At 31.4% G+C, this 16709-nt stretch overlaps 1 protein-coding gene and 1 non-coding gene across 2 annotated transcripts; one reads left to right on the top strand and one right to left on the bottom strand.

Annotated features, from left to right (window-relative positions):
* Positions 1 to 4307: 4307 nt before the first annotated feature.
* Trnas-uga lies at positions 4308 to 4389 on the bottom strand. The gene has a single exon. It is a non-coding gene; the product is annotated as a tRNA-Ser (tRNA).
* A 64-nt stretch (positions 4390 to 4453) lies between these two features.
* LOC106465462 (DCN1-like protein 3) lies at positions 4454 to 16070 on the top strand. The gene is made up of 2 exons (XM_013925692.2): positions 4454 to 4830; positions 14607 to 16070. The coding sequence occupies exon 2, from the start codon at positions 14670 to 14672 to the stop codon at positions 15591 to 15593; it is 924 nt and encodes a 307-aa protein (XP_013781146.1). The 5' UTR covers positions 4454 to 4830; positions 14607 to 14669; the 3' UTR covers positions 15594 to 16070.
* Positions 16071 to 16709: the final 639 nt, after the last annotated feature.

The following is a 16709-nucleotide window of genomic DNA, read 5'->3' as shown; positions in this document are numbered from 1 at the left end:
CAGTCAGAGAGCACTAGAGACGTTACAGCGTTTGTTTAGCGCGATTGTTGAAGTTGAGTATATCGGTAAAGTTATATTTGGAAAGAATAAACTAGTTTTATTAAAAAAGGAGTTGTGTCGCTTAAGTTTCGTCGGAACGAAGTTACGGAAAGTTAATTAACAAACGGAGACGTAACAGTTAGAATAAAGAATCCACTCTGATACTGAGATTCAGACACAACAACACTTTAATATACTATATCAAGATACTTGGATACATCGAAATTACCGAAAGTATCTTGGAACATATTATTAACAAAACTATCAAATCCATCAATTTGAGTTGGTAATTGTTATTTTATTAAACTTTCTATAACATCCATTAAATCACTTAACACCACCAGTAGGTTATCAATTAACACATTGATTGAAATCTGCTCAGTTATATCTTAATGTTAAACATTATGCATTCAATCCTAACTATGTTATTCGATTCTAAGAAGAGATAGCAATAATTTACTTACATAGCGTTCAAGCAGGAAACGTTAGACACTCGTAGCATGTTTGTAGACATGGTCAGCTTTTCCAACTTCTGAATTCTGTAGAGAGACTTCTACGCCGTGAAATACTTGTTCGTGTTATCTGCCTTCAATAGCTGCTGTAAAAACGAACTTTTCTGGCCCAAAGCATACTAAATATAGTAAATATTTTTGGTATATTTACAACCTTCCAAATAGTGTACACATTTAGCCGCAAGTAGGTCTGATATTTAATTGGTTAATTATTGCAACCTCATCCTGATTCTCAGAATCAAAAACAAAACTACTTTGATAATTAGTCATAACTGAACACAGTAAGTTGGCTGCCTTCTTACTTGTATCTCTCCTCGCATTTTTGATATGAATCCTACATCAAAGTTCAAATTCCTTACTTTTTTTAGTAACAATGTCCAAGTTAATGTCAACTTTTTTCGTAGCTTTCTCTCTGCTATAGTGGCGTTAGTCTATACATAACAATCTCATGTCCAGTCTCTAATGAGGCTTACATAAACATTCTTAAGGCTGTGATAGCATCGGCTTATAGAAATTATAAACATATAATTGCTATAAGCCGATGCTATACAAATTATTAGCATATATTTCTATAACGTATTTTTAGTTATACTTGGCATACGTTTCCTTCGTAGTCAATCTTTGTTTTTTAACTTTTCTTATGCATCCACTAAGTGTGCACCACATTCCTTTTTATTGCATATATGTGTGCTACACATGTACTTCGAGATATGCAAATTTTCTTAATACTTGAAACATTTGAAATACAGTGAAATGCCCAAAATGCTACAAATGCTTCACTTGTAATTCTTATTAAATTCATTATCAACATCGTCGTCATTATTGAAGGCAATTTGAGGTGCTAAACTCTCTTCCTGCTCATCTGCAAATAGATTTATCAAACCATTTTCCTTAGGAATTGTGTTTTATTTTGGTTTAAGATATTAAACATCCAAAATTTTCCTTCTAGAGTCTTAAGACATAACGACAAGAAACAAATGCTAAATAATATACTTGTAACATGTGATCAAAATACTTCATACCAAATAGGTAACATTCTACGTACAGGTTAATATTATAAATATAACTTTTGAAATTGTTTCTGTAATATTTACCAGTGCCTCAGATTCATCATGATAGTCAGAAGCTAAAATGGCACTATTTTCTTTTTTCTATAATAAGCGATTATTAATTCTGCAAAAGCTCTCTGTTGGTTGAATTAAAAGTTGTTAGGAGTGCCACAATATACTTCATTTCTAACGTCTTCGTTTTTCAATGTTGACACATCAGTAGGTTTCGAACATTTGCATGGGCGCCCACAGAAATGTTTTTATAGAGACAAAAGATGTATGTAGGGGATCAGTTTTTACAGTGTAAATTAACAGGCTAAAAGAATACGTGTTATGCGTGCTTAAGCGCAAACACAAATTTACAGTTTTAATAAAAATTACTAAAAATATTTAGCTTAACTACGATGTTAGTACGTGCATTTTTTTTGTGAAATGTAAGGGAGCAAATGCCCCTCTTGCTCCTTCCTGCGAGCACCCATGAACACTTGTTGGCTTGTAAGAAGTCATTTTATTCTTAAATCAGTGCTACAACCAATATACAGTTTGTGCAAAAAACCTTCCCAAAATTTGCATGATTAGTTGGAATTTAAATAGCTGCAATATGAATGAAAAACACTGTTATAATATCTATAATGCTCATTAGATGTTGGCTTGAAAACATAACACAAAAATGTGAGTTTGTACAGCTTGTAAAAAAGTTTTCCAAAGTGACGTGCTTAATTTCTGCCGGTTCTGAGTATTCAGTTTACTACATAAATAAACGAGTTATACCATAAAATGTTTGATCGTTCAGATCTTCCAGCCCCCCCCCAGTGGTACAGCGGTATGTCTGCGGACTTACAACGCTAGAATCCGGGTTTCGATACCCGTAGTGGGCAGAGCACAGATAGCCCATTGTGTAGCTTTGTGCTTAATTACAAACAAACAAACAAATCTTCCAAATTTCACTGGGTTTCTTGCTTGACCAACACTCAGAGGTACTGCCTGCTGTTATTGTTAAAATGACAACAGCTATAACAACCCACATTCCGTTATTATAGAAAATGAGGCTAAGACTAATAGGAAAAAGGGTAAAGCTATAAATACTGGTTCTTACACAAATAATTGAAACAGACTAGACATCATGCACAAACCAACCTCTAGCTTTTGATCATGGGAATGCTTTAACGCATACATTTCATTTTCACTGAACTTTATTTTCCGAAATAATTTTAATATGGACTGGTGGTTACCTCAAAGCAAATTGCATTAGTTTACTTTCTGATTTTGGCTGTAAACGCACAGAATTCACTATTGTGCATTTACGCTTCACCTTGTACTGAAAAAATGTTAAGAAACTCTTCAGTATAACTGTATACTAACAAAATATTTCAATCTACTCAATTGAAATTAAAGCGGTAAACACTGGGTACAGTTAGTTCAGTCATTATTTCACCCATTGTGAATATTTAATATTTCAATTCAATCAAATCAAAAGCACTCTTCTCTATTAATACCAACAACACCAGTTCAAACTGTGCTTTCTCTCAAAAATAGTATAAGCTCACCCATTACTATTATCTCTTTAATGAAAATTCACCACCTGGTGAATATTTCAGAATCAAAACTGAAAACGTTCTCTTATTACCATCAATGAAAATATTAGGTGCACTGTATCTTCAGATAATTCTCCTCAGTCTTATTGCTTCAATTTGCTCTTGACCATGAGGGTTACTGATGAAGGGTGTAATTCCCTGAAACTAGTACAACTCAATGACAAATGGTAAATCAAATGATAGATTGGGCTTCACATTTATTTATTTGTTGTTAGTTTAGCTTAGAGTACGTACTCAAACTTTCAAGCCACGCTTTCTTTGTTTTTATTATGTCTCCACTGGGAGATATACTGTGTTTCTTTTTCTCCTTTCTTTCTTCTACTTCCAAGCAATTTTTAATCGCTCTCCATTCCTTCATTTCTAGGCGGAATGAATTGTAACTTGATAGTTAGTCTAATCAACTATCAAGTTTCAATTAGTCTAATCAACAATACACATAGACATCTTTTTGATTGTTTTGAGTATCTTATGAAGTTAAAAGTAAAAAAAAAAACCAAAATGTATATTTTGGGCTCCTGTGCGATCTATTTGCAGCAATCAAGATGAAAATTGGCACTAATATACATTTTTACGCGCAACACATTGACATAAAAAAGTTGTATTTGTCCATTTTGAGTTTTTTAAGGAGGGTCAGAGCCCACAAAAAAGCATAATTTGGGTGTTCTTGGTCAATTACTCGGTCATATTTTGACCAATTTATATGTTATTCAAATGTTATACCAATGTTATTCAAATTCGATGACTAGGAACCCACTTTGAGACTAATAATGATTGGAGACTGCTTGAATGGATAATGAAGAAACTCTTTAATATAAGCTTATCATAACAGCAGAATGACAGAACCTTTTCGAAACGTTATACCTTTACTGCTATGTTAAACTTATATTAAAGTTTTTCTTCATTACCCTTTCAAGGCGTCTCCAAGTATTGTTATCAATGTTATTATTATGTACAAGGACAAAAACGACAACAGCTGTGAGTTTATTATAATAATTATTTGAAAATGAAAAGGCTATAGGTTTTTCAGGGATAAGAAAACCTTTCATTTTCACAGAGAGTTTTTAAATTGCAATAATAAAATTTTCAAATACATTCGCGTCTGTAAAACATTACGCAGTCGGCAGGATTCGAACCTGCGCGGGAATATCCCAATGGATTTCAAGTCCATCGCCTTAACCACTCGGCCACGACTGCTGACAGATAATTTCTGTTATTTATAGTTATAGATAATTAGTTATAGATTATTATTATAAATAGACTTACATTATTATTATTATTTCGTGAATTTTGAAATATTAACTTTATTAATTTTATTTTCGCTTAAAGTATCTTAACAATTTGCTTAAAATTCTATTTCACAATCAACGGTAGGAATTTGTTTTTCTACGTCACGGTGCAAGTGGTTGTGAGAAGCGTTGGTGAAACACGTTTGTAAATTGGAGGCCATTATGGCATTAAATTAATGGTTACGAAGTTGAAATGTAGTTGGTTGTTTTACCTGTATAATATTAATGTACGAAACTTTTGTCGTTGTAAAAACAGATAAACTATATTGTTTTAACCATAATTCGTTTGTGTTTCTATAGGTTCAAATAGACCCGGATTCACTGATGGCAGAGAACACCATTTTAAAAGGTCAGCTAAAAATAAAATTGGGAAAATGAAATCACGACACAATGAACACTAATTTTTTAACTGAACTAAATACACGTTGAATATTATAATTATTAATTTATAATTTTAACTTAAAGTTAAGGTAGAAAAGTCAAAGTGTGCTTTCACATGCTCCAAATTAGTTAATGCTAAAAGTAAAAGCTTACGCAAGTTACGGTCGTTTACCTAACTTTGGTTTTTGAATTTTTCGTATACTATGTCTATAGCCCAGGCTATAGATATTAAGTCATCATTTTCTACCATAGTACCAACACTAATTTATTTAACAACAATAATCTGTGACATTGGTTATGAGCTTTTAAAATTAAATTCGTTCCTATAAAACGACTTAAATTTGACCAAAGTTACCTTAGCATACTACTTTGACTGAAGTCATGCTCAGTTGTGCATACTTTTAATATTAATACAAGATTGAAACTTTGATTAGGTAGCCGGAGAAATCGGTAGATATCAGTATGAATTAACTAATAATTTAATATAACATGTCAAAAGCATTTAAATTAAAATATAAGAAATGCTGAGTTATTATACTTATAGAATGTTTCAAAATGTTATTGAACTTCCTACAAATCTGTTTTACTTATCTGAATATTTGATTTTAACATATATCTATTACACTTTGGTATTAATATGCAATTTCACATCACCCTACTTCAGATCCATGTGCTCCCTTGTTTTATGCCATGTATATTAGCTATGTATTTCTTCTCTTTCATGTACATGTAACTATCCAGTTAAAGTTGAAGATATTTCAGAGTAACAATACATATCATCATCAGGCATACCATTTCGAAACTTTATGAACAAAAGTTTTGTTTCAGAATGAGTGTTTTGGCTTCGTATGTTTAAACCTACATATTTTACTCTTTTCATTAAAGTTTGTTTCTAGTCTTTTTATTCTCATTCATATGGACAGACTGTTCATGGGAGGATTACCTACATCTTTACTTTTTATCAATCTCAGGTTTAATAGAAACAACTTCTAATTTAAGTTTTCCATCTTGTATTTCATCAGTCATGTAACATTCATTCTTTTATAGCATTGTTATGTTGATTTTCACCACACAAAGTTCGTACAAAAGAATATTTTTCTTACAACAAAGCTTTTACCTGCTAGGAAGCCTGAACGAGAGAATATCAAGTAATTATTATTATTCTTTCTATCAAACTATCTATAACCTTTTTATATGCTTTATCATATTTAAGAAAATATTTCAAAATGTGCATATTATTTATTGTATTACGTATCTTAGGTTACTATTAAACCAAATTTTGAATTACTCATGAAAAGTAAAAAACTCTGGATTTGGTCAAAGTGGGTGTTGGCCTGGAATTCTGAAAAAACTTCTTGAATTGAATTAAAGGGGTGTCAAATAATCCAAACATTCATAAATTTTACTCAAAAGTTATTTTCTTTGCCTACTTAATTGTTAAAAAAAAAGAAAAAAGTTTAATAAAAATAAATGTTGCTAGAATAAATTAGCATGACAATATTGGTAGGTAGCACCAGTTCACCTTCACCCATTATTATCTAGAATACTTTGGATTTTATCATTGTATCAATTATACAAAGCATGCATGTTTATGGCTGAGTAAACAATATTTTAAAAAATTAGAATGCTTTTGAATTTTTTTTTCATTGTGAATAAAGATAATTATGTGTGTATAATGTAAAGTGGCGAGCAATGCACTATACAAAGACTGGGTTAAGCCTTTTAAGAGCAATAGAAGGAAGGAAGGTTTTTTGTGTGGTCAGCAATTGCATGATCAATCTCTCATATATTGGAGAAAATGCATTGGAATCATATTTGAAAAGCAGAAAATGTAAATGCACAAGAAGGGACAAACCCAGTGTTTCAGTTACAAGTTTTTTTTGGCTAAAACAGGCTGTGGGCTCTGAAATCCAGGACATAGAAAAGATATCTAGAGTGTAATTTTCTTTAGCATATTTAGTTATATGTGATAAACGTATGAAATAGTCAAAGCAACTGCTCTTTGAAAAATTGAAAAAAAAAGAATTTCCAGAGGTCTTTTACAATATATTTGAATAATGTATATTACATTACAACTGTCAAAAAGCTAAATTAACCAGCTCTGATGTTTTGTAATGTTAAACACAACCACCAACCATAGTTGACTTTTGGGGAAATATTGTTTTGTTCCTTTCACACATTAATTTGAATGCAACGAATTTTCAGTACTGTTTTTCAGGCAATTATGTAATAACTTCTACTACAAGAGCTGCTAAAAATTCTACAGTTAATAATAAATAGTTTTAAATATGAGTAATAGACAAATAATAAAAAACTTCTACTACTACTCTTCCCTAAGTCATCAGTTGGCTACCTTTATTACTAGCAGTGTTTTTGGCCTTTAACCCGTGAACATTGATGATGTTGATCTTGCTTGGTCGTATTACCAAACACCGAAGTATAACTGTCACATTTGGCCCATGTAGTTATTACTACTTAAGAAGTTTATTATTATTAATGTTATGAATAACTAAAATATTTATTAAATTATTTGCATTTAAAACTGTAAATCACAAACGTATAAACTGAAGGGAAAGGGTATAAAGGCAGTGTTCTAAAATGCCATACAGCAATATATTTGGATTTAGGATACTAAAATCAAATTTGGTATTGTGGAAGAAAAGACAGATATTTATCTGTGATTGTTAATAAAGCCATCTTGTGAGTTTCTAAGTGCAGTAAAAAATAAATATATATATAGTGAGATTGTAATGGATATTTAGTTAATATTCAGTATCTTGCCTGTTTGGTCATTTTGCGGTGTTTGATTTGGCCAGATATTAGTACCTATTCAATGGCCAAACATTTGAAATTTTCATGTATTTTCGTACTGCTAACAAGTGCAACCAAACTTCTATGATCTTTGATGTTGGAAGTTTTAAATAACGAATAAAAAACTAACATACACAAGATCATTAATTAGTAGCTTTATGAATGTAGAACAGCAATATCACTAATAAATTTGTTTTTGTTTTGTTTTTTACGGTAAAGATTACAATTACTGTTTAACTGAGTTATCAATAACATGTTTTGTGATTGTGTGCAGAAATCCTAAAGCAAGTGGTTCTCTTTATTATGTCAGACAAACATTATTAAAGTTAGTATGTAAGAGAATGATGTGGTTGTCTAGTCCTAGTATTTTATCAGAATGTGATAATATTTTTAAGTTTTTTAACATAATCACTTTTTTCTTATCTTGAGGGTGTAATATTTGTTTTTATATGTATCTAGCCCCAGACTAGTTGGCATCTATTTTTTTTTGCTACAATGACTGAATTATTACACATTGCAAATATATTACACATACCTATGTTCATTGTAATGGTTTATTTCATATTATTGCAAAACTAAAACAAATAGCATATACTACTAATTACAGCATATTTGATGCAGATATATATTCTATGGGTAGGTGAACCAGTCTACATAAAGAATGATATTCATTACATTTTGAAAATAACATGAGTAGTTCAAAATATACAATGTATCTGGGCATGTTATTCAGTCTGAATGTATATGCATGACAAAATCAAAACAAACAGACAGCATTCTGATATTCTAAACATCATGCCCTTTTCTGTTTTATCTGGAAAAAGAGAAGAGAGATACTAGTGAGCAGTCAAAATCATTTAACCCAAACACAGCTGTATCATGTTGTATCAAGAGAAGAGAGATACCAGTGAGCAGTCAAAATCATTTAACCCAAACACAGCTGTATCATGTTGTATCAAGAGAAGAGAGATACCAGTGAGCAGTCAAAATCATTTAACCAAACACAGCTGTATCATCTTGTATCAACAGAAGAGAGATACTAGTGAGCAGTCAAAATCATTAAACCCAAACACAGCTGTATCATCTTGTATCAACAGAAGAGAGATACTAGTGAGCAGTCAAAATCATTAAACCCAAACACAGCTGTATCATGTTGTATCAAGAGAAGAAAGATACCAGTGAGCAGTCAAAATCATTTAACCCAAACACAGCTGTATCATGTTGTATCAAGAGAAGAGAGATACTAGTGAGCAGTCAATATCATTTAACCCAAACACAGCTGTATCATCTTGTATCAACAGAAGAGAGATACTAGTGAGCAGTCAAAATCATTAAACCCAAACACAGCTGTATCATCTTGTATCAATTAAATTTTGCTTTAAAAAATTACTATTCTAATTCCAGCCACAAATAATCACGTGCATTAGATGGTATTATGAATATGAAAATAAATGGACACTTTAATTTACAGTTTGGTAATTGAGTCGTGTATATATGTTTTTACATGAGTCTCAAGGTTTATTAACCTGTTATTAATGAATAGGCTACTAAGCTTACAAACATTTCAGTGACAATAGATATTTAATGGTTTGAAAGAAAAAAATCACAAGTAGCACTTTTATAAATTTTTATACTTGAATATAGGTTTAGACTTTACACACCAGTACACATTTCATGCAAATAGAACCACACTCTGTGGACTAGTACAAATGGAATTCATGGTAGCCCAGTCTAAAAATTTGATGGTTCCAGGAATTGGACTATTGGATTTTTTTAATCACATGAAGCTTGACATTTATTTATTGGGGGCAGTTGTGATATTCACTTTCATAATTAGAATTTCTTACTCGGGTATACTTGTTCGCTACTTTGAAGTTGTGATATAAGAGTTGTATTCACTCTGCATTTTATGGAAGCAAGTAGTTTCTCTTTACTTCTTATATATTTCCAATTCTGGAAAACAGGAACTCGCTATACACTTTGACGACTGGGGTTGATAGTATTGAAAATTTGTATTTGTTCAGTTTCCACCATAGTATCAGACTGTTGATTTGAAAGGGATGGTAATAAATATAATTTCAGTTCATGGCAGTTTTTGTCATGAACTGTGTAAACAGTAATATCTATTAATGCATGGAAGTTTCATTGTATTAATCAAAGAATGAATCCTAGAACTCCAACAATAAACACTTAACTAATGTGGAGTAATTTCCACTGTCTTTATCTTCAGATGCATTTTATTGTGAAATTGGCAGTGTCATTGCTTTTTTTCAAGCATACTCTTTTTACTGCTTGATTCTGTCTCTTTAAAAGTCCTCCGTTGGGACAGATGTAAGTGTATGGACTTACATCACTGAAATCTGGGGTTTGATTCACTGCAATGGATACAGCAGATAGCCCAATGTGGCTTTGCTCTTTAAAAAAACAATCTTTTTAAAATTGAGGATCCAACAAAGTTGCTAAGGTGAAATACAGATTGTTTTGTATTCCTGCAAATGTATTATCAAGCCTTTCTCTCATTGTTCCTTGTCCAAAGTAGCTTATGTTATCCTTTGGCAGATAACCACAAGAGTAGCCACAGCTGAGATACTTTCTGAAATTATTGAGTCTGTCAAGCTAATGTATTTTGTAATTTCTTTGAATTTTTGTGTCAATTTTAATCTTACCTCCAATAGAGACCATTAATTATTGTTGAGGATGGTGATGATCATTGTTCTCAGTGGCAAGAACCACATGCTTCAAGAGCCTTTCAAGAAAATAGTGTATTGAATTTCATCTTCTACAAGTTTCTTTCTAAGCGTATTTAAATTGATAAATACTAAATATAGCTAATGCTCTCTCTTAACACACACTGCAGTACATAAGATAGCTTCATGAACCTCAAACTTTCTCAAAACACTATCTATAATACTTCATGGGCTGTGAACATTGGTTCAAACAGGACCAGCATTTTAATGACTCCCTCTGTTCCCACTAGTTCTTTTTATACTTGGATTGCTTTGTGTTGTGTGCTCAGTTCTATATTGTATCTACATGTAATATACAATAAGGATTGTGTCAGAATTTAAAATATATATATATGTATATTCTTTCTGCCAGTTGTCAAAAGAAAAGGCTTTTACTTATACTTCTTAGTAGTATAAATATATACTATGTCTTTGTTGTTGGGCTTAGGATTCTTCTACAGTAGGTGTCTGATACTTGTTCACAATAAATTCAATGCTGAATGAACAACCTGCACTTCACATGTTCTCAAATAATATATAAATTCGGAACAACTTATACGTATGTACAACAAATTCTTCACATTATAGATATTACAGGCACATCATAAACACTATATATAGTTCTCTTCTTCTTGTCAAAAGTCCACTTAGGCCTATTCATTTGCTTTAGAATTTCAGTTGACAAGCCAAACTATCTTCTCTATTACTATTGCACTAATATTCTGTGTGTGATTCACTTACAATTGAGGCATGAGTTACCATAATCATTTGGTCTTCTTTCCTCAAAATATTCTCTGTTCATTTAAAAAGCACTCAGGCTGATTCCATTACTTTAGAACAACGCTTTGATGGAATAAATTATTATTCTTATCTTCTTTTCTACTGTTAGTCTTACTTTAACATATTAAATGTTATGCCTATCACTTCTACGATAGTTAACTTCATGCTGAACTTTTCCTTGCTCGTAACTTTACTCTCTTCTGCTATTTTCTGTTTTTGTTTCCACTTGTCTCACACTATTTATATGTCTATCACTTAATCTTAACCACCTTCTAGAAATCTCTATATTTCTGACGTCAATGTATTGCACGAAACATTCAATAGTCTCAACATCAATGACTTATAAACACAACCTTCTACAGTCATCTGCTTTTAACTCTTATTATATCAAAAATTAAACAATAATAAAATATTCACTCACAAAAATAAATTAATTAATATGTCTAAACTAAACACTCTTTTATATCATGACAAATTGTTGGGAAAAGAAACACAATAAAAATATGAAAAAATTATCCAACACGTAGGTGAAACCAGAAAGTCTGTCATACTGTAAAGAAATAGTAGGGAAATAAAACACTATCATAAAAAATCAACTTTGGGTCTAATATATACAGTCCATGCACAGTAACATTCTGATACAATACCTCTACATGTAGGTGATAGCTGGCAATATAAATGTATTACTACCAAGTATGGTTATCTATTTGTTAATACATTGAGCAAAATTGCTAAAGATTTTAGTAACCTGATTAAATGCTTCATTTATCTTTTAATGGGATATTAGAGAACTTGCTTTATAAGGCAAAACTCAAAGCTTCGGGTTTTATCCAAATGTTCGTTACTTCAATTATAAAACTGTCCACATCGTTTAGAGAAGTCACAGCCAGACTTGGAACTAAGTGCTTAACTATGTGATTGAATGATTATTGTATGTCATGGAAAAGCTTGAGTTGAAGCAGGATATTTAGTTTAATGATTTATGAAGTTTGATAATCTGTTACAATCTACTTACAAGGTTTTGAAATCATTAGAATAAACATTTTTTTTTTTTTGTAAAATGGTGTACATGTGTATAACTATTACCTTGCTTTTTTTATTTGTACTTGGATCCTTTTTCAGTTTCTTTCCATTTTGAATAAGGTTATGATGCCTACTGAAGTAGTGAATTTTGTTGATATCTACAGTAGCATTGACCTTCCTAGCTGTAAGAGTGGTGATGGCGCCTTTATTCCTTTCAGACATTGAGTAATGCAAGATTTAAAAATATTTTTGCCAGGCAGGGTCATGTTGGCCTTCAGTCAGGTTTAGAGCAGTTTGGACTCTGATTTCTTTATCTATGTGTAATATTCAACAGTAGAAATATTAACCATAAAATTAAGTCTAAATTTAAAAAAAAAAGGCTTTGCCATTATATGGACCAGATTTATTTTAAAGTGTTATTAGCTAAGCCTAAATACATGGGTATTACCACCTTTATCAAATTCTTCATTGAACTTCAGTAATAGATTGAATGTTCTTTAATATTGTAAAATTACGTGTAAGAATGTTGGGATGGTTGTTGGGATCCATTTTGGAATTCTATTCATCTATTTTTAAAAATATGAGATAAGTGAAAATAAGTAATCAAGAAGGGAGCAGATTGATCATCTTGAAAATCAGATGATATGGGTCCAGAATTTTCATAGTTTTGCATACTCAAAAGTTAATGTGCAAGTTGAAATTCTGCATCACAGATGTTCCATACAGAATAATTACATATTGTGTAAAAGATAATTAACAGATTGAATGTCATTAAAATAGATTTTAAATAAACAGCCTTCTCTGGTGAAGCAGTGAGAGATATAATTTTATTGCAGATGGTTCAGATGTTTAGTTGTGTAAGAAACTTCTTGTTTGTGTATAATTTTACAGACAGAAAAAATATAAAGACATCTTGACCATCTTGAAAAGGACATATATATAAAAATTATTTTTGTTTGTTAAAAATGTAATGGTAGCCAAACATGTCTTAAACACTGAATGTCAAGCAGATTTAAACAGCTAATACTTCACATTGACAAAGTACTTTCAAACCAAGAAAGATTAAGAGTGAATGAATAAATAAATATATTAGAAGCAAACAGACCAGTCTTTAACAGACTTAGGTTTAAAAATTAAGGATGTTTGGATTTTTTTGGTAAACAAACAGATCAGAGAACCAGTCAGTCTGATCACAGGTCTCCCAATTAAGCACAAGAGCTCTCCTTCACAGCTGTGCAATCACATCACAATAGCAGTTCTACAGAATGCAGGTAAAAAGAAGTTTGTTGCGAGTATGTCGAATTACCACATTCCATGAATTAACTAATAATATTCATCCAACATCACTATTTTGATGGTGATAAATTTCATTTGGATGCTCATCAGGAGCAGATCCAGGATTTTTAAAGGGTGGTGGTGGTGGTGGTCCAACTAGACTCTTATTAGCACTATTTGTATATGTATGTTACTTTCAATGTTTATCTATAATTTTTCCCTACTAGTAGTGTCAGTACTAAAATTGATTAGAAAGCGTACAAAAGTCATTATGATTAGCTCAGTTGGATTATATCTTTATTTCCAGTATTGTGATTGATATGATAATAAAACAAAAACAATTATTTAAACATTTTAATTAAAATTAAATGCTACAGTTATTTACAGTCATGTTTAGAAAACAATTATAAAGCCTATGCCTAAATTCATATTTTAACATTCATAAACAGGATATCTGATTTTACACTTGTATTTTTGCTTATTTTGGACATCAAAATAATGAAAAATTGATTCTGTAACAAGTCTATGTTTGGAGCTCCAGGTACACTAAACAATACTAACTTTGATGAAAACAAATCTCTTAAAGTCTAAATGCATTATTAGTGTGTGTGTGTGTGAAAAAAGCCAACACGAATATTTACCATGGCAGTGTTTAACTGACATTCATATTGTTGTATGAGCTTAGAAATGAGTTATTGGCTTAGGCCATCACCAAATTGTTGTAGACTCCAAGTGTATTGATTTCAGAAAGCTGTGAAAAATCTTTTATAGTAATTAGTATTAAACTAATCAAACAAAAACACTGATGTTTAAGTGATTTTTTTATATATACTATATTGTAGTGTAAAGATGTTTGGATGTTTTTAATCAGTTTCTGAAACAAAAAATTTGAGGTATGTCTATCTCCTAGATATACACCTGCTTATAGCTGTGCAAGATTAATCACACCAAAACAGTGCTAAATGAGTACATAATTTTATCATGTTAAACTGAAATATTTTGCATGTAGAATTCTTCTAAAGGTTTTTAAACTGAAAATAAGTTTACAAAGTTAAATTTTAAAAAAAAATGTTTAAATTAAGGGGTTCTCTATTTATCTTGAATGTACAATGTTTTTGATATATTTTAGATTAAGGATGATTGGGTACAAATAGGCAGTACCTACCTGCTTACTATATATTGTTTTCATCCAATGGGGAAGTGCCTTTCTTGCTATCAAGCAGAAGCAGTACCTGATAAATATATGAAGTGTCAAGAAATGGAGTTCTCAAGTGCCATTGTACGATTAAGCAATTGTGATGAAAGTCAGATATTTAGATCTAGCAATAGTGAACTCGGTGCTTCTGTTGTTAGTAGTAATGGAGAAATGCACAAAAGTACATCTTCCAAATCTGTCCTTGGTTTTGCAGAAAAACTGATATTTCACCCACGAATCCCTGCAATTCGTAGTGGTAGTACAGACAAAAAGCAGTCTAGTCATTCTGGACGAGATTACTTAGAAAGAAAAATCCATGCTCTTTTTGATAAATATAAAGATTTAGGAGAAGATGTTATGTTGTCAGAAGGGATAGAGCAGTTTTGCCAAGACCTTGAGGTTAAGCCTGAAGAATTTCTTGTTCTTGTATTAGCCTGGAAGTTTGGTGCTGACCAGATGTGTTGCTTTACCCGGGAAGAGTTCGTGATTGGTTGCAAAAGTCTTCATGTGGATTCAATTCTAGGAATACAGTCCAAATTCTCAGAAATGCTACAAGAAGTGAAGAATCCTGATACCTTCAAAGATTTATATCGATTTACATTTAAATTTGGTCTGGAAGTTGGACAACGAATACTCCCTGTAGAAATGGCAATACAGTTGTGGAAACTTGTATTCTCAAAGAGAGAACCTTTAATTCTTCAACGATGGATTGTGTTTTTAGAAAAACATCCAAATATTCGAGGTATACCACGTGATACCTGGAATATGTTTCTTAACTTTTCAGAAACTATGGGGGATGATCTTAGCAGCTACGATGATACAGAAGCTTGGCCCAGTTTATTTGATGACTTTGTAGAATATGAGAATGATAAAACAAATCAGAATGTGCTTCAGAACAAGGAATTGGAAGAGTTAGTTTAATTAACAGCCACTTGTGTCTTTTCAAGTTTCAATATAATGTTACCGAACGTCATTTATGTGTTGGTGTTGGCCTACCTGATACGGGCTTTCCTATATAATGTGACTTGATGTGATATCTTGACAGTGACCTACCTGAATATACAAATATTTTGTCAAAGGACCATATAAAAGTTCAGAAGTTGCCACAATTTAATTTTGTTTTTATCAAAACATTTAGCTTCTTTGCTGGTTCTATTTATAAGTATGTGTTGTAGATCGTGTGTACATTTTCTGTTGTTCTGCTAACCAGTTTCCAAATTCAAGTTATAATATTCTTGATTTTTCAACTCAAGAGACCATACCGTTATTATTTTACCTATATATATATATATATGTTTGTGTGCGTGGTGTATTTCTACTCACCCAAATTGACAGTATTTTTTGCTTTATTTTCATACAAATTATATCACAACAAATATGATAAAATGTACTCTGTGTGTCGTCACTTAATAAATATAATTTGAGTTTTCTCGTGTAACAGACCTATACTTTACAAAACCAACCAAATTCTTTAAGGTATATGGAGGTAGTTTTTCCTCTCTAAAACAGTGTTAATAACCATTTATAGTAATACCATGAAAGCTAGATTAACGGTCATTACCCGCATGCACTCGATACAACCGTATCAAGCATCATTATTTACATTAATTACTTAAGCTAATATCACATGACGTTCAATGCGCTTTAATTAGGAGAGTTTCTTTATAGGATTTTTTGTTTGAAAAAATATGAATAATGAAGACGTTTTAGAATTTGGAGTATATATACATGTATGTTTCTGTCATGTCTTGCCTTATTATTACACCTATCTTTTCACCAGCTTAATCTAGTTCATACCGTAGCATTGATTGTTCACACAATACTGATAATATAAATAGCATCTTAACCATTATTCAGCTTGTCATATTCCAGCTAGTCTGATGAACCTTAGAATTGAGTGAAAAGTTTTGTCAGCACTGGATATAGTGTGGTTGACATTGCTACACATTCTTTAATTTCACTCATTAGTTCCTTGAATAATCTGTTCTGCTGTCCTTCTCACGGTAAGTTATTCTTTGCAACAGTCTCTGTAATATT

This window comes from Limulus polyphemus, unplaced genomic scaffold, assembly GCF_000517525.1.
Source record: "Limulus polyphemus unplaced genomic scaffold, Limulus_polyphemus-2.1.2 Scaffold1952, whole genome shotgun sequence".
NCBI classification, from domain to species: Eukaryota; Metazoa; Arthropoda; class Merostomata; order Xiphosura; family Limulidae; genus Limulus; species Limulus polyphemus.
Note: the sequence above shows the minus strand (reverse complement) of the source record. Positions and strands in the feature narration are given on the sequence as shown.